General features: G+C 43.0%; 1 protein-coding gene across 3 annotated transcripts in view; it reads right to left on the reverse strand.

Annotated features, from left to right (window-relative positions):
* RIC8A (RIC8 guanine nucleotide exchange factor A) overlaps positions 1–26,027 on the reverse strand; it is a 39,832-nt gene extending 13,805 nt beyond the window's left edge. The window contains exons 1-7 of one of the 3 annotated variants that reach the window (XM_075605730.1): positions 25,859–26,027; positions 10,880–10,927; positions 9,078–9,095; positions 7,105–7,197; positions 5,277–5,891; positions 1,259–1,353; positions 855–1,005 (exon numbers count right to left, since the gene is read on the reverse strand). In XM_075605730.1, coding sequence (XP_075461845.1) covers positions 855–1,005; positions 1,259–1,353; positions 5,277–5,891; positions 7,105–7,197; positions 9,078–9,095; positions 10,880–10,927; positions 25,859–25,942 — 1,104 coding nt within the window. In that variant the 5' untranslated portion in view covers positions 25,943–26,027. The remainder of the gene's footprint in view (positions 1–854; positions 1,006–1,258; positions 1,354–5,276; positions 5,892–7,104; positions 7,198–9,077; positions 9,096–10,879; positions 10,928–25,858) is intronic. The other 2 variants (XM_075605731.1, XM_075605732.1) reach the window with 2 other exon arrangements.
* Positions 26,028–26,823: the final 796 nt, after the last annotated feature.

Here is a 26,823-nt window from a genome sequence, read left to right on the forward strand (position 1 = left end):
CCGGGGGGAAATGTATATTCTTTGTAGCTTGCGACGCCTTTTGAGGGACAGCATAAGGGTTCTTCACCGATTAAATGATAGCATACAGAGCTTTCTGAGCCCCACACGTATCGCTTTCATAGGCACTGCCAAGTATAATGTGTACAGTATGTTGTGTATTTACATCTAAATAACAAGAGATTCTTTATATAATGCGTCTTTAACACATGATGTAATATGTGGCTTAATAATGAGCTTAGGACTAGTAATGCAGATACTGATCCAGCAGTATTAAATGGACTATGTTTGGACAGAGATAGTACCTCTTTGCTTCAACAGGGGCCTGAACAGATCATACAACCCTTGTCTTGTGGCTTTTAAACAAGATATTGTACAAATTGATAACACATGGCGGCTCTTTTTTACCGCAGAACAGAATGATGTGTGGGCTGCGTGCAGCGTCGTTACACAGCAGTATTTATACAGTGTTACTCTGCACACAAAAACACAAAATGCAAACCCAACATCCTGTATGTAAAAGTAAATGCTGTTTTACGCTGTGTTTGTGTTGACATGCCTCTTGCATGTACTTCCTCAGAGTGACATCACCAAGTATACCACACAGGAAGTGAACAGCATGCATTATGGGTACAAAAAAAACCAGCCGCTTCAATCTAAAAATAAAATATAAAACAATTGTGCAGAGAAATTGCGAGATCGCTCGGGGAAGAAGGGAAAAAAAACCAGTACAAAAAGGAGATTCATTAATGTCTGAAACTAGGGGGGGCGCTTTCACGCGGTGCAATTGGTAATGTTAGCCCTCCGCACGAGCTGGAGGAAGGGTTCAGTTTACATACGTGTGAGAGGTAACTGACCCTGTCCAGTCTCCTGTCCAGGAACTGAATGAGAACCTCCACTGTGTCCATGTTCATCCCCATGTACTCCACCGAGCCCTGCTCCACTTTGGGAGTCAGTAACACATCCAGACACATCAGAGGCAGGTTAACCAGCAGGTTGACGGTGTGTCTGAAAATGGTGATGGGGGGGAAAAAAAGAAACCCATTGCTTAGTCTAGTTCCGGGGTAGCCAGCTCCAGTCCTCAAGGGCCACCAAAAGGTCAGGTTTTCAGGATACCCCTGCTTCAGCACAGGTGGCTCATTCAGTGGCTTAGTTGAAGACTGCACCACCTGGCTGAAGCAGGGAAATCCTGAAACCCTGACCTGTTGGTGGCCCTGGAGCTTATTGACCCAAACTAAGCCCAACCACCTGTATAATTTACCCATGAAATTCCTCTGTTCTGTCCTCCCCGTCACTCTGTCTCAGTAAGCAGTGCCTCAGAATAGCAGCCAGGTGGCGATAGAGAGCTGCATCTTCCTGCAAAGAACAGAGGAGAAACACAAGGGCCAAGGAATGAGGGATTAATGCAGCAATGCCACTTTCTTCTTTTTCTTATTTGTATATGTAGAGCATGTGGCAATGTCTAATTCTACATTCTTACCTAAACTGGCAATCGTTTGGCACGTCTTTTATATATGTGTAAACATCCTGATTGTGTGCCTAACATAATGGCTGCTTCAGTCATTGTAACTCAGCAGCTGCAATGTATCCTTATATTACAACGGTAACATTATATATTGTTACAGTTTGCAGCTCAAACTGCAGGGAACATTGGCAACAAATGATCACAAACAGGAAAGTGTTGCAAAGATCTTGCACTGCTGGGGAAGTGTGTTAAAACCTGCTTTAGAAATCAAAGGATGCTCAGTGTATTAAAACTCATTTAAAATTACATTAGGAGGTAAATAAAAGCAAAACAAAAAAGCAGTCACTATGATCTAATACTACAGAACTGATTTATTTAAATATATATATATTTTTAAAATAATGATAATTTCACGTTTTGCTGCTATGGCCAGCAATTGTTTGAGATCACACAGTTCTCTGCTTTATGCTTTACCAGTCTCATCATGTGACAGCCTCATAAAGTGGTAGTTAGTTCACCTGAGGACTAAGGCTGCGGCCCCGCTAGCGCTGACCGCGCTCATACTTGACAGCGGTGACGTCACCAGCTCTCCAAGCATGAGCGCCGGGTGTCCGCGCTATTTCACAAGCGCGTGCGGGGGGGGGGGGGGCAATTTGAGCGCGGTTGAAAATCTCTTTTTTTTGTTTATGCAAGCGCCAATCGTGGGCGAGCGTCCGTGGCCGCGCACGAGCACCGGGTGAGCCGGGACAATTTCACTTGCCGAAACTAACCTTGGCATGCACCGCGTGGTCAGCACACTCAGCGCTAGTGTCTAGCGCTGACCGCGCTCATGTTTGAAAACGGTGACGTCACCAGCTCTCCAAGCATGAGCGCCGGGTGTCTTTGCTATTTTGGAAGCGCGTGCGGGGGGGGGGGGGGGTGGCGCGTTTCAGGCAGGTTGAGCGCGCTCGAAAGTTAATTTTTTTGTTTACCCAAGCGCCAAGCGTGGGTGAGCGTGCGTGCAAAAAACAAATTGTGCTTAATTCACAAAAGCAGACACATTTTTGCTTGAAGCATGGTTATATTTGTTTTAGGAAGACAACTGAGTTGCTAAATTGTTTACATAATGTTTCTAGTCACAGATTTGCTTCTGTTATAAACAGCATTAAGAGAGTTGGTTCAATAAGCCAGGTGTGCTCTAGCCCACTCAACAGGCCAGGTTTTCAGGATATCCCACCTTCAGCACAGGTGGCTCAATCAGTCCCTGCTTCAGCACAGGTGGCTCAATCAGAGGCTCTCCTGAATATTTCAGGATATCCTGAAAACCTGACCTGTTGGTGGGGCTTGAGGACTGGAGTTGAGCCCCCCCAAACCCTAAAAGACTTGAGTAGGCGTTTTCGGCTTATTAAATCGTTCCCCTTAGTGAGGAACTTGTAATATGACACAGCCATGTTCCTCTTATTCTTTTTTAAGTCTTAAAGTTGAAGAATGTATTAATATGTAATTCTGTGAATTATTTAGCAATCTCTGGTGGCTATTTTATTCCTTCCTGCCTTTGAGCCTCAGTATGTCAAAAAAAGGAAAGCACCACACAAATATATAGAAAAATAGATTTTCAAAAGAGTGGGGTCCCTGCTTCGCAGGACCTGTGATCCGCGTACCCCAGGCTGGGCCTGGCTGTGACATCTCGCTCTCTCTCGGCTTCAGTTTCATTTCTCAAGCACCACATTCAGGAACCACTAGTGGCTATGCCAGGTAACAGACTTGACCGGTTTCAAATGATGTCACCGTACACCCCGGGGCCATATTTACTAAACAGTGCTAATCCGCTTTCGCAAAGGTTTAGTCAATCTGGGCCCTATTTGTATCCCCGCTCTCCGCTGAAAGGATTCAAATAAACGTTATTGGCACATTTTACAACTTTAAATGTTTATCGCACTTCGCTTGTTAGGAACGTGATGTATTAATAATCTTGTTGCAACCAGGAGTGCATTTAGTGCAGGGGCGGGCCAACTCCAGTCCACAAGCGCCACCAACAGCTCAGGTTTTCAGGATATCCCTGCTTCAGCACAGGTGGCTCAATGAGTGGCTCAGGCTTCGATTGAGCCACCTGTGCTGAAGCAGGGATATGCTTAAACAGACCTGTTGCTGGCCCTTGAGGACTGGAGTCAGCCACTCTGGATTTAGCACATCTCCTCCACGGGCCGCTGAAGCTTCACCCACTGTCACATCACATTGCCATGTTACTGTAGATGGGGAGTGCGGGTATGTCTGCACACTGCTTGTGTCCTGCTTCCTCTGTCACTATTTTAAACATGGATGCTTCCCTAAAGCGCCTGCGTGCTGCATTACACAGCTTATACAGCAAATAGTGTTTAAAGCAGTTTTAGAATCATTTATTTGCTTGATATTACCATTTTTCGTGGATCATTTTGTAGCTGCTTATTCTGAAAATTACTTTCCTGGTTCTTAAAGCCGCAGACCCGCTCAAAATGCAATATTTTTTTTACATTTTTTAACAAAGCTGCACAGCAGGGTCCCCTAGTTCTTATCCGTAGGAATGTTACAGACACAGCCCCTGCCCCGGTGAGCTGACAATCTAGGTTTCTGGTGCCTGAGGCACAGGGACATTAAGTGACTGACACTGATAGACCATACATGGTACGCTGACTAATCCTAAACACAGTTTTTACTTGTGGTTTATATCTATTCCTCTATGTTTTTTGTATTACGTAACAAAGGAACTTTGGCTATTCTGTATTGGACTTATTTACGGTTGCCCGCACATGGAAGAATTCTTTTTTTGATTCCTTTCGGGGATCCGTTTGCCTTAATATAATATTTCTTTATCTTCAGTGGAGCAACCCCCTACTTTATTGTATATTTAAATATAGGGTGTGATAAGTCCTAATTATTCTATATAATTTCCCTGACAATTATGCACCTTGCTTAGAAACTATAATTGGGTAATCTATATAAAAATGTACTGTGTTATATTCGCTTATAAAATAAACCCTTTTAATGTTCTATATTTCCTTTTATTTTATAGACAGGATTGGGGCTTTAGGCTTCTCCTACCCCGGGTTCATAATGAAAAGTCCACTTTTACATACATCAGCGCACTAGGAAACACAGAAACCTTTTCTGCCTGAGCGGCGGCACCACAAAAATTCCATATCTCCCTGCTGCCACCGTTTTTCCCGTTAATTACGTGCTAATTAAGCTATAAAGATGAAATGCCTACATCATTACACACATGGACAGTAGCCCAGTCCTGATGTCACATGATACGGCCCCTTAACGAGTGTGTGACGCCACGGTCTGTTTGTTAACCCCCTTCCCTCGCCTCGGGGCCAGCAACGCATTGCGTTAGACACCCATGGCAGAGAAGGGGTTAATTACCATTTCTAAAGCCCCCCCCACCTTCCCCACCCCCCCGCTGCCTTTCCTTTGGAAATAGGAGCAAAAAGTAGACCGTTTAAAATTGGGAAAGGTGAAGATTGTTTTCAACGTGCAGTACACGAACAAGCAAGACGCGTTGGGTGTTGAAGAGAAGATTCTGATATGAATGGATCAACCAAGGTAGTTCTTCATAGATTAAATGATGGCGGCTGGAGCATTCTAAACCTCACAGGTCTGTTCTTTACGTGTATTTAATTACATGTGATGAAGAGACCTGTGAGGTTTTGAAAGTTCTGAACACTTTCATTTTATCTACGAAGAACTACCGTGCTGGTCCATTCAATTCACTTGAATGGGCCTTTAAAGTGTCGTCCTGCAGCAAAAAGGTACTGTATGGCTTAGCATTAATCATAATTGTGGGCCTTCATCTCACCTCATCCACTTCCCTGCGACTGATATCAAAGGTGATGTTGAATAAGGTCTTCAGAATCTCCATCACTCTCTCAGTCTCCTCCTTGCCCAAGGGCTGGGCACGATGGTCCGTCACCACCTCGTAAATGTCGGACCACTTCAGTGCGAGGGTGCTCTCCAGGGCGTCAGTCAGGAGGCTCACACCCCTCAGCTCCTTGGCCAGCTGCCTACGCACGTCCACCCTCAGAGCAGTGAGGAGGAAAAGCAGGCGAAGGTCGAAGAACTTGCCCTCATGGGAGGACCTGGTCTCGTTGTATAGCTTGAGCCGACGGGCCAGGCCGCACACCAGGCGCAGATCTGTGGCCATTTCTTGGGCCTCCACACTGTTGTATATTATGTTGCACAGACCCTTCAGAGCTTCCACAACACTCTCACTATCTGGGATGCGCGGCACCTCCATCTCCTCCGAGTAGTCCAGTCCTGCATACTGGGCCAGGATCTGCATGGCAGAACGGCTGGTGAAAGGGGACAGGCCATACTTGTCCCGGGACAAGATGCGGATGGTTTCCAAGCAGGACATCTGGCAGGAGGGCTGCAGGTCTCGGCCCAAGAACTTTATCACCACCTCACCAAGTCTCTAAACAGAGAGGAAGAAAAACCAGGGACAGGGTGAGCCTGAGGTAGCAAAACGTCACTTAGGATGCAGAGTACCCATTTCATCCAAGTGCTACAAACCTGGTTGAATATGCATTCCAGTAATGCAAAGATGTGGTTAATAGGACTATGCAGTCCTTATAGTGCGATGTGTAACAGCAACTCGGCTCTATAAATTACTATATAAATGCAATGAGGAAGATACGATCGGGGCTTTTATCGATGGAAAAGACAGGTTCAGTGGCGAGGCATTGTGTACCTGAGGAGACAGTTTTTGGTCTCCATTATGCCTCCACAATTAAGAAGTTATGCAAGGCTTTCAGGCTTCGGTTTACAACTAAAACACTCTACTCCTACTGTAGGTGGAAGAACACCCGGTTACCTACAACTGCTAGTTTCTCACGACTCTGAGAAGGCTCAGAAGGCTACTGACCACAAATGATGATTGAGCTTTTTGAGAAATCTGCAGTCTTATGAAATGTGTAATAAAAGGAAATGCAGAAGCAGACGTTGCAGATGATGGTGTTTAGATGCAAAGAGGTAGGGGAATAAACTAATACTAAAGTACAGTGTACTAGATGCAGCAACAAGGGATATATACACCTGAGATCCAGTGTTACAACCCAACAGAAGCGTCATGCATCTGAACAGCTCGAATGCATTTAAAAGTTGTTTATCTATTATTACTGTAAGATTTTATAACAGCTCCAGAATGAGTTCACACACCAGATATCATACAGGTAGTTGTGTAGGTTAACTGGCTGCAAAAGGGGGCAAATGTTGAGCATGAAAATGCACCATTTTTATCAAAGGCAAAGATCACATTGTATCCTACGGGTTTTCTCCGCTTTGATACATTTGCTGCAGTGTTTTGTTACAGTTTTCCCCCACTTTTTCTGCCAGGAATCTTGCATACATGTCCCCACAGCCTGCACCACACCTATTATTCCTGTGTGGTCAGTATATAGGGGATTGTGCTTTTTATATGTCTCAGTAATTCGAATTTCTCGGTCCGCACATTTACTTAGAGCTGCTGGCTCATCAAATAAAACATGAGGAACTGGAAGATGGAAATGCTCCTCTGATTTATCACTGTATAAGGTATAAATAAAGTCCCACAACTGGCAGTGTAGCACGTACTCCATGTTGTCTCTTATTGGATGCTGGTACCGGATCAATAATCCACCATATCTCACCTGGCGCAGTTTCAGATCCCTTTCCTGCGAGTCATCGGAATCAGAGTCCGAGTCAGATTCGGGGACCCAGTCCCGGAATTTCTGTTTCTTGAACTGAAGGCATTGAGGGGGGTGAAAATGAAGATGGAAAGAAAAAGAAATAACACTCACAGCCACCGTGAAGGGAAAGCCCCAGAGAGCCGGAGAAAGGTACAACCCGGAGGGGAGGAGAGGCATAGTGACACGAGGTAAGCGACTCCAGGGCTATGGGATGAAAGACGGAGGTACACCACAGTGACATGAAACAGGGGAGCAGGATAACTATACCTGGCATGATAAAGCGACAGCTATACACAAACTAAACTAATACGAGGGTTATCGCAACGGCTGAAAAAGGTTGTTCACTAAACTCACAACATATATAGTTGTATGTGAATTCAAAATCATGCAATGATGCATGAAATGTTTAATATGTCCATGCAGAACACTATTATGATGGGTTCTGGATGGACATTTTGCGCACTCCTTGTAGAGGAGACCATAAATAATGGGGCAGGTCAGGTACTATTGTACATATGCAGATTTTAAAAAGCCACAGACTGTATCCTAAGGGGGTGGTGTAAAGTCCTCAGTCTGCTGTGAAGATCTGTGCTGGATGATTAAGCGGTTGATTAAAAATGTTGCTTTTTTTGAAGTGGTTAAAAACTCTCCTTACAAATACGCCTTATAAAGCCCAAACCTGCACAAGCCGATTAAAAAATATATATTTATTTTTTTGTCAAGTCAACCTGTCCCATTATTTTATATCTGGATGGACCAAATGCTGTCTCTCTGTAACCTCATTGTGCGCTTATTCAGCATGACCTCAATCATTTAATCAGTGCCTCAATTGACGTCTTGGATTAGATAGAGAACGAATGAGAGCCAGATTAGGAAAAGAGGCACCAGGTCATTCAATGGCTGCAGGCCTATACGTATCTATGACGTGCCAAATCTTTAGCTGACGCACAGCCGTTAGTGTTCAGACACTTCACTGCCAAGGGATCTGAAATTTAACCTGCAGAAGCCCATGCACAAGAAACTAAGGATACTATGATCAGCCAGGAGGTTTCCCTGATAATGTACAGGTCAACAATAGCAATAGTGTCTACGCTACTGGCTCCACAAAGAGCAAAACAATGGCGCCATGGAAAAGGGGAATACACACTACGTCTATTGTATTGCAACTATATATTACTTATCATTTCTATAACTGACACTGCTATCTACAGCACAGGACTCAAAGCAAATACAAAAAAAGGAGCTCACACATAGCATGATCAAATACATTCACTGTAACACCGTCCCGGGCAGAGAGGCATTGCAAAGGCGTGCTAAACCTTCTGACAGTAGAATACTCTCATATGACAGATCAATGCACTGCAGCTCATGTGTACATCATGTGATGAGTGCATTATCAAAATCAGTGGTGCCGGGGATGCAGAAAAGCATGATGCTGGTACATAAGGAGAGTATGTTGGTATATAAGGAGAGGGTGTCTTCATATCCAAAATTCAAAAAGGTTTGTTGTATGATACAAGATCGTTTTTAAATAAATGAGTTGTGGCAAAATAAAGAAAATGAGTGGTACATTGCACCACAACAACACATTGGCCATGGCATGACTAAATATATAAGTGGTGGGCAAGCAGAACTAAACAGTGGACCACTGGTCCAGTTTTCACATCAGAGACACAAGCCAAAGAGGCTCGATATGACTTAACAAAAGATAGTTACTGAACATTACAAGTATAGTGACTGGAATGTTCAACGCACAAGAAATAGCATCAAGTCACATCAAGTTTTACACTGGCTACACACCAATGAAGTATTTAGCATACTAATAGCACAGATGGACATATATGCACACAAACCAATTCCTCACACACACATGCACACTGGGAGGGTGGAGTATAACTGGGGAGCTAACGGTTGAATGTTTATTTCTCTGTTACCTCTTCCAACTCTTGACACTGCACATCGGAGGTGTATAGTAGAAGAGGTGTCATAAGAAGCAACGTAAAAAAAGAGGTTAAGTGGGAAAAATGTGAATAAAGAGAAGATGAAGGGTAGGTACAGATTGGATAGCAGGTATGGAATGGATGATATACACTGTGAAGTCTCCCTGTTCTGAAGGGCTGAATTAAGAAGTGTATACTTCTCTGGACCAATTGCCAGCAGATGATGGACAGATTGAAAGTTGTTTTTATTTCTGTTACTATCACAGTCTATTTGGATGGCTTAGAGCTGTTTTCAAGTTGCATCCACATTATTGGCACTTCAAAGAATAGTGTCACCAGCAGCATAGAACGGTTTCACTTAAACCCTTTTTGTGACGTTAGAGGGACGTCACTTGAGTGGCACAGCCCTCCTGGCAAGTCACGACCATGTGACCTATTGAGTAGTGATGGCAAAGTCCCCACAGTGCTGAAGCTGCGAAAATCGATCTCTCCTGGAGAATGAGCAAAAAGCCGAGGACATCTGCTCACTGGCCCTCGGTACAACGTGTGAACGTTATATATGCACTTAAGGGGTTAACCCTTACTCAAGCCCATGGGTTCCAGCCTGCATCAGAGATGACAAGCCTGAATTGTTGTTGTGTTGCTTGCAGCACTGAAGGCAATAGGGCACTGCAGGTGTTATGATATCATCAACTTATCAACATTTGGCCTGTACCGGTGGGGGATTAGGATGGCAAACTGCTGGAGTTCATCCATGCAGGCTTAAATGAGCCTACATGGGAATTCCCCAAGAAGTCCCTACAGAAATATCCACACAAGCTATGGTAAGATAACCGGATATCATTATTTTGAGACTGTCTAAGCTCTGTGAACAGGGCCTATGAGACTATATAAACTATAAAGGAGAAACAACTGCTCATCCAAATACGTAGGAAATAGATTTATAATGAACCCATTATGAGACTATACCATGTATTTCTCAGCTGTACTATACAAAATGTTCACGCATACCTGTGAGCACCATAAAGCTTTCTACAGACTATTTGCCCTAAACCAAAAATTATTGCAGAATGGGATCTCTACTTTCGCGGGACCAATGCAGCTACTATAGATTATTGTACCAAAGGATCCCCCTTTTCTGCCTGTCACCTCCCCCATAATGTTCCCGGGTTCTGTCTATGAAAATGTTGTATAAAGCACTTAAAAAGATATAAATTTCAATAGAAGTCAAGCCACCAGGACACCAGTCAAAGAGAAGCTGGATACTTTATACACATCATATTGTGACTAATAACATCATGCAATGGTTTATAAATGAAAATCCTTGTGGCTGTAATTCCAGCTGTGGCACAAACTTCACCACCTCGTGTTTCTACCTTATGGTAATAATGGAAAGAAGTGAACTCAAAGGGCGGTAATGTTTTAAATGTGATAATAAACACCCGGAGTAGCTGTTCTCTGGGCCAGGACGATACACAAATAAAGTGCTAGGCTGTAGTTAATTGCAGTAGAATGCTTCCGAACACAAGCGAATGATTTCCGTTCCGCCCAGCAACCTTTCATTCAGCCCGAGCGCAACTTTCCCAATAAGCCTTGTGCTATAGGAGCAATTTACACGGTATTTCTGTACATTGTGCTGCAGGCCTGGCCGGAAGCATGGAGGTTTCGCGGGTTATCATTCTAAGCAATGAAAGCGTAGAGATGTCTATGGCCGCACATGCTGTTTACATGTCCGGGAGAGGTGGGCTGGGCTAAGAGAGTTAATGCCGTTAATTACGTATTACCGTATCACTCACCTTCCTCTGCTCCCGCTGGTCTGCGCTGAAGAAGAAACACTGGGAATTCTGCAGGAGGAAGCAGTCAGTGAAATTAAATCAACAAGCAGGAAAAACTTACTTCAAATATACATTCAATAAGATATAAAAGGGGTACCAGAGATGAACTATATACACCTTCAGTATACATACAGACTCTTTGGTGCCCTTGCATTCTACATATCGATATACAGGTAGTCCTCGCTATCCAACGTTTCACTTTACAACGAATGGCATAACCAACGCTTTACAATGCCACCTTATGGGCCGTTATCCGATGCCTGAATGCGTTATCCAACGCTCACCGCCACTGACTAACATGGGGCTCACTTTACAACGGTTTCACTATCCAGCGCTACTTCCAGAACGGATTCCGTTGGATAACCGAGGACTGCCTGTACTGTTGATTGTATTTTATTTAGCACGGTTAGAAAATGCTGTGTTGCACATACAGTAGTGATACCTGCACAGTGAGCTCTACGCTGAAGAGATGACATTCTAAGGCTCTTATTATAGTGACTTCTGCAGGGCACGTGACTGCGTGATGTCACTTGCGCGGTGCGCGCGAAACCTGCACTGTAGGCAGGAGGCATCGGGAGGCGTGGCAGAGGCATTGCCGTGACGTCACGCCATCGGTTCGCCTCATTGGCTGAACCGCTCCATGTGACGCTGACATCACGCGGCCTTCGCTTGGAGAGACAAATTAATTTGTCTCTCCTGGATTCTGCCTCGCGGTCACGGTGACGTGCACTATGGGCAACTACATTTCAAGCCAGGTACTTGTTTCGGCGGCACCGGCACTATGATCGCGGCCTAATTGTTAGCATCAGAGGCACAGCAACAGAAAATGACCCTGCGCAGGTTCATAGAGCAATATCTCCCAATCTAAAGGACGGTGTTCTCCTCAACAGGAATCTTACACAGGCACTAACCTAGAATAACCGTACAGTAATAAAGCAGCAGGGAGGATACTATTATGTTATCGTACGCGAGGGCTTATTAAAGCACCGCCAGGACGCCACATGGTTTTAGGGAAATTTAACACACATTTCTCCCGACCCTGGGGAATAATGCAGCGGACACATCACTGCTGGGAAGCCAGCGAGAGGAGCTGTGAATGTCGGGTTTTAAGACAGCCAGGGCTCAGTTATTACATGGTTCAAAGTAATGATACAAGCAACAGTTCAATAAATATTAAATATTAAACTGCTGCTCTACATACTACAAAAGCCTAGGCGGTATTTGTGTTGTTTTTTTTAAAACGTGATATATTAATGTAAGAAGGGAGTGATCGTGGCTCAAAACCAAAATTAACCTCCTTATGGTTTTAGAGAGTTTTTTTCACATTAAGTGGGGAGCACTTGAAACCCTCTATTGTGTCATGCTCTGCTTCATGCATAAAGCTACTGTAGCCCCCTGTAAATAGCACGGGCTATATATCTTTCTCCTACTGTGGTAAGTCCTGTTAAGGGCAGGCGCCAGTAGTAATCATGGGTTTTCCCCCTTCAAAGCCCTGCCTTGATTGATAGATGCAGGCCCCGGACTCTGCTGCAGGCATGAGACAGAGGGGAGGTTCTGCTGACATCATGAGGGGTGGGGCTGACTCTATTTAGCAGCCCGCTCCTGTGAGTGACTGTCTGTTCTGTCCTGGGAGTTGGAAGAGGACAGTAGTCTAAGCTGTTCTGTCCTGGGAGTTGGAGGTCACAGTCCAGACTGTCTGTCCAGGTAGTTGGAGGAGGACAGTCTAGTCAGAGAGAGAGAGAACTTGGGCCTACGAGTGTGGAGAGTGAGCAGAGGCTCCAGTGGACCAATGCCCCTCACCCTGATGAGGGGGTGATGGGGAGAGTCGATCCCCACCCAGAGGATATCCTCTGAGGTGGGCGTTGGGTATTGAGGCCCACCCCAGACCATCCTGACGGAGAGCACCCAGGGAGGGAAGGAGAGGAGGAGAGGCCTGTACAGCTGGAGGGTCTCGGGTGCTAATACTGCTGTGTGCTGTTCGGAGCCAATAAAGAGACTATTCGCTTTTACATAAAGACTGTGTGTACTTTTGGAGCATCCACCCTGGGACCAGGGGTTATTCTTCTATACAGGTCCTATCCCATATCCCTGGGAGTATAGAGGATGGAGGCGCTGCACCACCACTAAGACAATGAGGCTACTACCCCAGAAGCCTGGTCCTGTCTCCCCAACACCAACGCGGGAAGCTCAGGCCCTCCTGTTCCTCACAGGTATGCACCACCGAAGCACATGTAATCCGCCCTCACACACCCTAGATATAGCAGATGAGTCTAGGGGGGGGGGGGGAATATGAGTTACACTACATATAAAGAAGTGTGTGCAATTATATAATGCAAAGAAAACAATATACACTTATATCAAAGATGATAAGAGGTCGGATAGCAGCCAGAGATGGTGCCCCGGGGGAACAGATTTACTCCAATTAAGTCTCCTGGGGATCATTCTTTATTTCATTGCTGAGTGTACACGACTGGGAAATATGTGGCCCGGAATGGAAGAATAATCCCTTCGGCTGATCTCTTTGAGAGAATCCACCTCCAGGATCCTTCACCACGGTCCCATTCTTATTTTACTCTTATCTTTGATATACGTATATATTGTTTTGTTTACATAAATGCCATTGCACACACGTCTTTATATTTAACTTTATGCATTAAGTTGAGCATGACACAATAGAGGGTTTCAAATGCTCTACGTACTAGGTAGAATGTATCACATTTCTGAGTCCCATATTTTGCAATATTATAAAAAGAATGGAGCGTCTCCAAAACTCATTGTATTATTCTTGCAGGGCACCTTCCCCACGTCGCCTGCGGATGCAAATGAACCTAAAACGACCAATACTGATGCAAAGTAATAAAGATGTACCTGGTGCAAGAAATGACCGGGTGCCGGGTACATGGGGGGGAAAATTACCCGGCGGGTAGGTTGGAACTACCTGCAGCCGGCGGTGGAGGGTGAGGATGATGGTGAGGTCCCGGTGGTGGTGGGAGCACAGGAACATATGAGCAGGGGCAGAGTGTCCCTATAGGACAGCCGGGGAGGAGCGCGCCCCAGCGGTCTGACTACAGCGGCAGATACCGGAAGTGCAGCAGCTTACCGGGAGGCTGAAGACTTCCGGGTCAGACCGCTGTGGCGCGCTCCTCCCCGGCTGTCCTATAGTGACACTCTGCTCCTGCTTACATGTTCCTGTGCTCCCAGCGCCACCAGGATGTCGCCGTCGTCTTCCTCACCGCCACCCGGCTGTCGCCGTTGTCCTCCTCACCCTCCGCCGCCGGCTGCAGGTAAGTCTCTTCTGCTGCTCTGCTCCTGCCTATCCCCAAGAGGAGGACCCAAGGAGCAGAGCAGGACGGAATTACCCGGGCACCAGGTTCCAGCGCCCTGGGCCGGGTCCGGGTCATTTCTGGGTAGGGAAAATTTGGCCGGGTATGCCGGGTACTGGGTAATTACCGGGTACCCGGTACATCACTACAAAGTACCTAGATCCATTGACACAAAGTGCTGCAAACTCTACGTGACCCTTCACCTCAGTTTTGAAGGAGTATAATGATAGAAATCCATTTATTATATTAAAATGTATGAATGAGAACTTATATCAAAACAATTGAATGAGAATATGCTGTAAGATTTAGAATTCATATGTAGCCAAAAATGATGAATTGCAGTGAAGATTTAATGCATAAAGCCGAGATTATAGCGGGAGGCTGCAGGGCGTGCGCGCGACCGCGTACCGTCACTCGCGCGGTGCGTGCGCGTTAATCCTGCACTGTATGCAGGCAAGAGGGGGCGTGGCAAAGGCGTGACCAGTGACGTCACGCGAGCGGTTCACCATTATTGGCTAAACTGCTCCACGTGACGCTGACGTCACGCGGCCGTCGCGTCTCAAAAAAAAATCTTTTGTAGCCTAAAAATGTGGTCTCCTCATCGTTGGACCCGTGCGGTTGCGTGCACTATGGGCTCCTGCGCCGGACTTTAGGTATTTGTTTTGGCGCCGCGTGCAATTGCCGTCGCCACCACTATAATCTCGGCCTAACAGACATTGGAGGTTGGCTTAGCCATAACATTTCAAGGCCTAGTCTGAAATTCTAACATGGAGTAAAAGTTCTCTGTTAGACAAACCACGAGTAGAAAGGGGGTGGAATTAGTGATCAATAAATGCAGTTGTATCTTGATTAGTTCTCTCTGTCTTCTCCAAGACCTCTGCAATGAACATCAGCAGCATGTGACAGACAAAGGTTTCTTTCTGTCTTTGTCCTATCATTACCATCTGAGAGAGCACGTTATCATTATTGATTGAATTTCCATCTGTAAGTAACACTGTAAGAACAAACTAGAACTTTGTCTGCTGAACAACAATCTTCTGACGTATTGGAATCTTTCTGAACAAGGAATAAGTGACATTATTCTAACATATAACAATGTCAGCAGATGAACACACTCCGCAAAGGCCCCACAATAAAGTGTTATTTAATGTCATTTTTTTTTACCAGACAGAATATAAACTCTGATGAGGTGCTTTCCATCATTGCCCAATGAACAGCCTTTATTTAAACTGGTTTAACTTAGCACCCAGGCAACTGGTCCTGTCCAACCACAACCTTAAACTAGGAAGCCAAGCAGCAGATATAGGCCTACATATAAAAAAGCAGTTCTAAGCAATGAGGCATCTTGTGGTCCATTCACATGAATGAGCTGTAAGCATAGTAAATGTAACCCATAGCCCATCGTTCCTAAAGGTTCTGCAAAATCAACAAATGGGACAAAGAGAAGAGGCACATAATGACCCTCTATCCCTGTTCCAAAAATATTTCAGCGGATCGCAAACTAAGGAAAATCAGCTGAAACGGCATAAACTCAAAAACAAAACAATATAAGTGTTATAAAGGCGCTATCACATAAATAAATGCAAATTGAAACTCTCCCGACCTTAAAGCCAAGTGTGTTACAGGAGTGTCTCCACTGATTATGCTTACAAATTAGACTTAGAATGGATGTTCCCATTCGCTCAAATCAATATCCAGTGATTGTTTTAGTTTTTCAAAGTACATTGCATCTTCTGTTTTGCGTGTTTACAGTAATTTATAAAGGCTTCTTGCACCATTATGCATTAGTAGAATGGGGTCTCTTATTTTGCAGATTACATTACAACCATTTATTTGTGCCTTTTGTGTACACACATTTGCTCAGCTGCTGGGGGAAAATGCCTTTTCCAGTCCAATAAAAAAAAATGCTTTGACTTTTCTTCACAGTTTAATCCATTACACCATAGCATAGCTGAGGTTCAAAAATCCTTTTTTCTAATTAATAATGCAAGAAAAACCTATATAAAATGCCAATTTGCATTAATTCAATTTTCGCACTTGGACGCTGCCCCTATGAAATGATCATATCATTTTGGCTAATGCAGAGATGCAAGATGAATGCAGATAAGAATCACTTGGCCGGCGACTCCTTTTTTCCAATAACTACAAACTGACAAACACAAAGTCAGGCTATGGACCTCGCGTCTCTGAAATCCCGTGCGGTATCAGCTGAGAAAAATCAGCAGAAACGACATGAAACTAAATTCCTTTCACAGAAGTGGAAGTTACCGTGCTGGGCCACTTTATACATCATTTCCTGTTCATTTGCTCCGATTGACCATGGGAACACCATTTTGTTCCACCCCCTCATCAAGATTAGCAAAACCCTTCCCATTTGTGCTCACAAACTAGGCGCTCTTACGATTTACCTGGGATCAAAACCATTATGGAACTCAGAGGCTCCAAGTAACAAGCCAAAGAAAAACTCAACTAGCTCCAAACGTGGATATACTGTATACAATGGGGGGAGGAGGAGGAGGGAGCACTGTATAAACAGTGTCACATTGTTTTATAAAATGTCATTTTACCAGGAAAATGATTTGGCTTTAGTGTATAAACAGAAATGTAAGAATGCTATGCACAGGCACTCAGTCTCCCACTGTGAGCGGCCTTCCAGGAGGAATGAAAGCCCTCACTAGCAGTTAATAATGCATTTATATACAGACACTGGCATAAACATGCAGTGTATCTCATTAATCAGCACACGCATAGGGGAATAATGAAATGTTGTTGTTGCCAATGCTTATTGATATAGCTACTGTATGTATGTGCACAGTACACAGGTTCAGACAAAGGTTATTTATCAAAGTCTCACGGCTGCATAGCGGGAACACAAAAAGCATTATGCTATACAGTATACACTATACTGTATTCATCATAGAAAAATCATTCCTACGTAAGCAGTGGGGTTTTTTTCCTTTCGGTGTAGCCCCAGTTTTGTATCTGGGGGATTTTGCTCATTAGAACCCGATCAGCCTGATTATACTAGTAACATGCAGAATATTAGTCACTCACTATTCTATCCGCTCGGAACCTGCATCAGATATAATCAACTGGTTTAACAAGTTTCATACAGTTTCACACCAGTTTCTTCAGCAAAAAAAAGGTTTAAACCAAAAGACCTGTTAAACATGTACAAAATGTATTAAGGTCACATCATAGGATGGAAAATATATGGATCTAACCCTTACCCTATTATACTCTGTGCTTTACATAACTTCTGTAAACTTCCTCCCAACTGCTTCATATAACCAGCGCCGGAATCCCATGCTGAGGCAAGTAGGGCAAAATCATACCCCAGTGCGCATATCCAGCGTGATCAAAACGACTCGCTAATTGTCACGTTAACACCCAAAGAGACTATTTTAGAGTCAGACTTGTTGAAAATCCTTATCTTTTATAGCTTTTTTTTTTTTTTTACAAATGTGTCCATACTCCCGTGACCGATCCTCTCAATTTTGCCCAGTGTGTGTGTCTCTTGCAGGACTATCTTGCCGTTTTCTCGCGAATTCTATGGCCCTTATTCTATAAAGTGAAAGAGCGCTAATCTGGTGATCTCGTACAGACAGCCCAATTTAAATCATTGGGACTTTCCATGCAATAGTGCTGAATCGGAGCTGCGACACTTTGTAGAATAAGGACCAATATCTTCTTCCTATCTACTTACTGCTAGGTGTAGACACCTTCTGTAAAAGGGAGGCTTTTAGGCTACATGCGGTTATGATATATTATACATTTTTCATGTAATTCTTGAAAGATGTATATATTTTTTTAATATCTTGCCATTTTTAGCAGTAGGTCTTCCATGTAACTTTTACATTGCTACATTTTTGTGTAGTTATGAGCTTTATACAGATCAGCCTCTCTAAATATGGCCATGCTTTCCTATTTTACCAAATATATTTTTGCGTTGTATCCTGGGTATCCTTCCTATATAGTAACCCGTTCTTGGTCCTTGCTTTCTTGGAGCAATCCAAGCAATATCCTACATGTGTTTTTTTTTTTTTAATAAATCAGTTCTGTAGTATAAGATAATACTACCTATTTTATTTTAAAATTAAATTCAATGGCATTTTTTATGAGTTTTAATATACTAAGCATCTTTTGATTTCTATAGCAGGTTTTAGCCACCTCCCCAGCAGTGCAAGATCTTTGCAACACTTTCCTGTGATCATTTGTGGCCAATATTCCCAGCAGTTTGAGCTGCAAACTGTAACAATAAATAATGTTACCTCAGTAATATAAGAATACATTGTAGCTGCTGCGTTACACTGACTGAACGATTGATTTGAAACGGAAAGGAAGCCATTTAGTGAACCCCGGGAAACAGGATTTCGCTGATCGATCACGGGAGAACCAATCGATCGGCAGTTTAGGTCATTCATTTTCAATAAAGGTAATCAAAGGCTGCATATATTAAAACAAAAAATATATATTTAAAAAAAAAATTTTTAAGCGGCTTGGGCGGCCTCATTAATTCCTCAGTGTGCACGATTACTACACAAATGTGTCTATTGTTGAGCTACATTGTCAGTTGTGAATGACAATTCCGACTGAAGCTGCTCTCCCTTTGCTTGGGAAGCATTAAGCAGCCATGCCCTGTACTCAAAAAGACACACGGAGGCAGTTAATCAACTAAATCTTCTAACTAATAGACCAAATAATTATAGTGATAATTATAAGTGAATGGCAGGTGCACAATATGGATAAGCTAAACAAAACAAAATAGAGAACAACGAAGAGCTCGCAAAAAGAAATACACTTGGTTGCACACCGCCAAATAAATACATATATAAAGATAACTTTATTCAAAGAGAGGGTTAAGTAAAACACGCATCGCTGTATAAATAGAACCAGTGATTCAAATATATATGCAGGGTAGGTGGCGTAGCTACTTGAGCTTCACTAGTTAAACTGGTTGACAAAATACCAGGTGTGAAGCTAAAAAGGGAGAGATGATGGTTAATCTCTTATCCTCTCAAGTTGTGGCTAAATGGCCTGGTTAGAACATAGATAACCAGGTGAACAATGGTGATGGTAATAGTCACCAATGTATAAAGCCAGTGGGGGATTGACTGTAAATATATAACTATAGTAGTAGCCACCAAGAGTGTAAGCAGATGCACTACATAAATACCTATAGAGATATGAGTCAGCGCAGGTAGATATAGAACTGGGCACGTTGCGCTGGTAAAGTAGCTGGTGGATAATAGTTAGGTGGATAATAGTTGCCAACTCATAGATACACCTGATACACTGTGTAGTAAGATGACACACCACTATAAGCTATAGAAACGAGTGTCACAGTAGTAATAGGCACGGGCCTAGTCTCAACACCTGATATAGCCTGATGGTGTGGACTAAAGTAGTGTAATTGCCACTGCACGAGGACCAGCTCTTAAATGATTGAACTAAACCTGCCTATAAATCCCCAAGTTAATATAACGTAGCAAGACCGCCATTTATCATAAAAACTTACCCCTACCGGTGTCGGATGACGTGTGTGACGGGCCCGTCACGTGACGTGGCGGTTACACTCTGATTCTGCTTGCGTCCACACCATCAGGCTATATTAGGTGTTGAGACTAGGCCCGTGCCTATTACTACTGTGACACTCATTTCTATAGCTTATAGTGGTGTGTCATCTTACTATACAGTGTATCAGGTGTATCTATGAGTTGGTGGGTGTAAAGACTCCCAAGCAATGCTTTCCTGAGGTAAGTCCATATATGTAACGAAGGAATTCACATATAATGATGTCCCAGACAGTATAATTAAAGTCCAGAGGATGTATCCCACGGTGTCAATGGAAAACACTGAATCTCACTGAAGCAATTTCATAATGGCCAGAGAGTTTGCACACAGCCTGCAGGCTAAACTGGCCTAATCTTAAAGGCACAAGAATGTTAGCCCTGCAATATCATAGCACAGTACTTTTATCCGTAGTACTGACGAGTAATGAAAATAAAGCTCGTACTCACTTCGTTGTAGCGTGGTTCCTCGTGGACTGTCGGCGTGCTCCAGCCAAAAGAGTATCCATAGAACAGAGGTTTGTGAGGCGCTGCTCCGGCTAAGGGGAAAAAATGGCGGCCGGACCGCGCTCTACTGGTACAAAAAATGTTTATTGTTGGCACATTAAAAACTGCAAGGGGAGAAAAAAAACCTGTAACGCGTTTCGCGCAGCGTTTGCCCTTTATAAAAAATAAAGATCAAAGATAAAGCGCAAATGCTGCGAAAAACGCGTTAGAGATTTTGTTTCCTCCCTTTGCTGTTTTTAATGTGCCAACAATAAATATTTGTGTACCAGTAGAGCGCGGTCCTGACGCATTTCTTTCCCCTTAGCCGGCGCACCGCCTCCCAAACCTCTGTTCTATCTACTGTATGAGTTGGCAACTATTATCCACCAGCCACGTTACCAGCACAAAGTGCCCAGTTCGATATCTACCTGCGCTGACTCGTATCTCTATAGGTATTTATGTAGTGCATCTATTTATTTATTTATAAAATATTTTACCAGGAAGTAATACATTGAGAGTTACCTCTCGTTTTCAAGTATGTCCTGGGCACAGAGTAAAACAAATAAGACATGGTTACAAATACAGTTACATAAATGAACAGGGTATACATTATATACAAGACATTGCATGCACAGTTAAAGAAAATATATATTATGGGCGAATGAAACAGTTACAGACCAGATTAAAATGTGATTTTGAAAGAACTTAAATCTGCTTACACTCTTGGTGGCTACTACTATAGTTATATATTTACCGTCAATACCCCACTGGCTTTATACATTGGTGACTATTACCATCACCATTGTGCAGCACCTGGTTATGTTCTAACCAGGCCATTTAGCCACAACTTGAGAGGATAAGAGATTAACCATCATCTCTCCCTTTTTGCTTCACACCTGGTATTTTTTCAACCAGTTTAACTAGTGAAGCTCAAGTAGCTACGCCACCTACACTGCATATATATTTTAATGAGAGACTGTACATAATACCGCGCTCCTCCCTATAGAAGTTTGCTGCTGGTAAAAAGATAGGCCTTAACATATAGAAAAACAAACAGAACGATTCCTGCGCTCCTACCAATTAGGCTAAAATAAAATAATAATCTCATGAAAAACCCTTATTCATGAGATCACTATTTTATTTTTAGCCTAATTGGTAGGAGCGCAGGAATCGTTCTGTTTGTTTTTATATATATTTTAATCACTGGTTCTATTTATACAGTCATTTACTGTATATGTGTTTTATGTAATCCTCTCTTATAAAGTTATTTCTATATATTTATTTATTTATTTATTTATATGGTGGTGTGCAACCAAGTGGATTTCTTCTTTATGAGATCCCCTGTACTCAACATAATATATATATATGTATGGCAACCCTCAGATCGTTCATCTTACGGCCAGAGTCAGGGGGCTGCTACTACATAGGTGAGACAGGGCAGGGGCTAAACAAGAGAATGAACCTGCATCGCCACAGCATCACACGCGGTACAAGAGACAGTCCTGTTGGCGAACATTTCTCTGACTCTGGCCATAAGATGAACGATCTGAGGATTGCCATACTCAAAGGTAATCTTAAAACCCCGAAAGAGAGACGGTTGCATGAATACAAATTTATGCAACTGTTCGGGACACTTAGCAGTGGCCTAAACAGAGATCGAACTTTTATGAGTCATTACTGACAGTAATGAACTCTCGTCCCATAAGCGCTAAAGGCCATGTCTGTACATACTGTGCTATATGTATGCACACACAGCTGTCTCTCACACATACTAATACTCCTTGTTTTTCCATCCCTATACACCAATAGGGACCACTAAGTATCCACACACACTTTTAGTTGTGCTACTAACTCTCACATTTCCACACCCACCCACACCATTTATATCCAGTCCCACTCCACACACACCTTGTGTAAAGCACTGTATATACTGTGGGCTCTCCATTCATTTTTATTCACACTGATACACATACACACTCTTTCTTCACTTGCTTTCAGTAACCTTTTGACACCTCTAGCCATAAAACACATCCACACCGGGGGAAGGAACAGCACAGATAACATTCCAAGAGACACTGTTTTTAAGTTTACCTTTTGCTTCATTCATTGTAACATCGCCTGAAGAAGAGATCAGTGTATCTCGAATGCTCGCACAAATAAAAGCATTTCGTTAGCCACAGAACGGTATCATCTATTTTTTTTTTTTTTGATTATTGAAGCTCGGCTAACACGGTACTGATACCTCTACACATTTTATATATATATATATATATATATATATATATATATATATATATATATATATGTTCTCTTCTTCCCATTGTGAAGTCTTTCTGCTGTTGCACCTAGCAGATGTAACTCTGTTTAAATTCTGTAACTGCCCCCTGGAGAAATCATTTGCTGATCGTTTGTCTCCCTGGAAATTTAAAATGGCAGCCTCCAGACCACACACAGTGAAAACAACAGAGGTTGCCATGGTAACAGCAGATGGCAGTGAAAATTCAACAAAAACAATAATAAAAAAAAATAACCAGTGTTATGGTTCAGGGGGGCTCAACTCCAGTCCTCAACCCCCCCCCCCCAACAGGTCAAGTTTTCAGGATATCCCAGCTTCAGCCAGGTGGCTTAATCAGAGGCTCAGTCAAAGACTGCACCACCTGTGCAGAAGCAGGAACTAATTGGGCCACCTGTGCTGATTCTGGGATATCCTGAAAACCTGATCTGTTGGGTGGGCTTGAGCACCCCTGATATAGTCAACAATATTGGATACATGACATTTTTGCAATGACTAAGGGGTTACCATTTAGCAGCACTATATTTCCAGTAGCACTTCAGTTGGTACTACTTACTGTATTATAAGTATATAATATTGGGGATTGGGTTTTTCTTAGGCTCGCTAAGATTTAGTATTCCTACATTTTAGGTTATGACTTCACTATTTGATTTTTTTTTGATTGATTCTTTAATGAGAATGGGGTAGAAAACTTCCCAAGCAAGGGGACGGTGCCTAACAGCATATTTTCTACAAAAAACGAGCCTCATGAGGTAGAGAGTTTAGAATAAAGATCATTGCAAAATAACAAGAAACATTAAATATATTCAACTGTTGGCTAAGGGAAGCACTGGAATAATGCAGCAATGAGAGTGGCGTTATAATGAAGCTCTGATCAGATTCATCACAGGCCATCTTTAATGTGTCCCACATCAGGGTTTCTAAAATAGACATATAGCATAGGTGCTTAAGTACATTGAGCCTGTTAAAGTAGCTTACAGCACATGCTGTAATCATACACACACTGTATATCGGAATAACAAGGTGCAACAACTGTTTGCTACTGCAGTGCGATCCACTAATACTCACTATAGCAGTAATCCCTATTGTAGCAGCAGTAGTACCATATTGCAAGGACAAAGTCATACATTTATGATGTCACAAAGTAATGATGTCACTGCTTCCTCTTAACTCAACAAGAAAAGCCACATCCAATTTCCTCCATAGGATTTCAGAATACTCTCATTATTTCAGCATCACTCCTTTAAGGAAAGCTACCCAACACCCTCCTCATATCCTCACACTTCCCCATCACTTTATTCCAAACACAGAGCGGCCCAGCTGGTACTGCCAACTCATTGCAAGCAGCCACAACACCTTACAGCAGCGGCATCCGAAAACGCAGGTCCCCCGGAGACCACCCGTGTCATTTTCAGCTCGGGGGACCCTCCGGTTCCAGAGATACACAGACCGTTGAAGTTAGCGGTGCTGAAGCAGGGGATTGAAAAGGCCGTCCAATAGGAAGCCGCAAACAACGACGTTGCCACTTTCTATTGGCCGCAGGATCCACGAGGTATGAGATGCCCATTTCGTTACCGCGAGGCTTCAAAACCAGTTACTTCACGGGTATCTTGGTAATAAGGGGGACCCAGAGCTGGAAAGGAGAATCCCCCCAGTTTGAATAGTATTAAGAAAAAAAAATCAATGAAAAAAAAAGCCAACCTTCCCCCCCCCCCCGACTTACTGTACACTGTCCACTTACCTGATTATTCCTTCTAGATTGAGCTCCTTGAAGCAGGAACCTCCTCACCTGTTGTGTTCCCATATTAATATTTTATGTCTGTTACATTATCATTGCTCTTTTCACACCCACTGCACTAGGCTGCATTACATTATAAATAAAAGATCAGAATGGTATCCGCCTGCTTTATCTTATTCAGGGCTACAACAAAAGAAGAAGAGCAATTCACTTCACTGGTTTTCCCCTATACCAAAGAATGGAACATTATATGAACACATCCTCAAATCTCTCATGCCAAGGTATTGCAGCGGTTTAAGGAAATTTGCATATGTGGCCTGCCATGTAAAACAGACGGACGCACATTACATCTACAGTATGTTCACACCGTACCAAAAGTCGTCAGACTTGTCGGCTAGATCCGTGCCACCCATACTGTGTTTTTAAGCTAACCAATTAATATAAAGGACACGGTAAGGGCATGTTGCATAAATTTACCGACTACAAAACTGGTGCAAAACCGAGCAGTCAGCACCATATTAAACGTTAAAAAAACAAAACATTAAAAGTGGCAGTTTTGCGAAATGATTTCAATTATGAGAGATGTTTATTTGTAAAGTAATAACTCAGAGACCCCTGATTCTTAAAGTAAGTGACACTGACCCCTAATAAGTAAGAATCACTGCAAAATCAGGGAAACTCATATTCGCAAGAGCCTCAAAAGATCGGAGGCAGACCCTGTACTACAGGCACACTAAGGATCAATGAACAAGGATGTGGCGTTTCTGGAACTGTGGCGTGATGCAATGTTGGTCATTTCAGGTTTGACCCAGATGGTGGGAACATGTGTACTACAAGCCTCAAATCTAATGCAACCACGCTACAGAAATAATACAAAAAATAGCAATCTAGGTTTTGTGACACTCCTGCACTTTAATGAAAGATCTTCATTGTTGTTCTGCCGCTAAAAGCAAGTTAACATTAAAAGGATAGATCAGTGGTTTCCAACCCTTTTAATGTTAAGGAACTCTATAATTATATTGTTAAATTCTGCAGAACCCCAACTCTCTCTAATAGTGCGTCTGAGATCAGATACATTGTAAGGAACCCCAACCCTCTATAATAGCGTCTGAGATCAGATATGCATTGAAATTCTTCTGTATTTGGTACAACTTTCACATGACCTGAAAATTGCATGGTACCCTTTAGGGATGCCAACAGAACCCAAGTTGATAAACAGTAGGATAAGATGCACTATCTGCCCTACACATAAGCACAGGGGCCTAGACACACACGCAGAGATAATCTGCAAAGCACTATACACACACCCACATAGAGGTACAGTGTATCATTATGACACTCCAGTTATTATTAGAACTGTTAGAACTGAACCACTAAGATCAGTGTCTACTCAAGCACTTTTATCCCATCTCCCCCCCCCCCCCCCCTCTCATTGGTGATCCATACACAGTATATATACACCATCTCCTTTCCCCCTCCCCGATTCATTCACCCAGCCATGCTGTGAGCAGCAGCACTGCCTTGGCACACCTCCTTGTTGTAGTCCATCAGCGCTTTCTGCACAGTCTCCTGTTCCCCCGTCTCCAGCTGGTCCAGGATATTGTCCAGGTCCATGTCTCACAGGAGGGCAGTTGGCAGTGTGTGTGTGCTGGGAGGTTGCACTGTGCTTTGCAGGAAGTGGACCAGGGGGCTGCTACTTCTGCTCACTGACATCACACAAAGGAGGAGCTCTCCCCAGGACTTGGCTCAGACACGCTGATGGATAAAGGGCTGCAGATCACACAGCAGGCAACGTGTGTGGATAAGGGGACAGGGGCTCATATGAAAGCTAGGATACTTGTGCTTGTACCGCTTGTGCAATTAGATACCACCCTCCCATCCTTATTTGGGGGGGTCACTGAAGTGTTATGTAATTAGAACTCCATTTAGTAGTGTTTGTTATTATTATTACAATTTGTATAAGGAAGCTGATTACATTGTTTTTTTGTTGTTTTTTTTTTGTTACATGGTACAATATATATATATATTTTAAGTGTTAAAAATCATGATTTTTTTTTGTAATCTCTCGCTTATGAGACTTTACACTGCACTGGGCTCCATGGAGAAGCTACAGTGTAACCTCCCAGACGCATAATATTTAAAATATCTACTGAACGGAGCATCAGATATTAAAAATAAAAACAGCATGTTGGGGACAAGCAAAGATCTGTTAAAAAATAAAATAAACAAAAAAACAATAAACTTCAAGTTATAAAAAAAAAAAAAATTGCCCCAAAAAAGGTGTTAAGTCTTATTCTGACATTGGATCCACAATTCCCAATCGCTCTTCCCACGTGTCTTGCCCATCCAGACGTATAATATTTTTCTAAAAACCTTAGCACTGGCATCATTATTTTTCACCTAGTAAAAGGAATACCCAGGTAGTTTACAATCTTACCAATGTAATAATAACGTTTTTTCATATACTGTAGCTCTTTTCTCCCAAAGGGACTCGA

The sequence above is a fragment of the Ascaphus truei genome, chromosome 6 (assembly GCF_040206685.1).
Source record: "Ascaphus truei isolate aAscTru1 chromosome 6, aAscTru1.hap1, whole genome shotgun sequence".
Taxonomy (NCBI): Eukaryota; Metazoa; Chordata; class Amphibia; order Anura; family Ascaphidae; genus Ascaphus; species Ascaphus truei.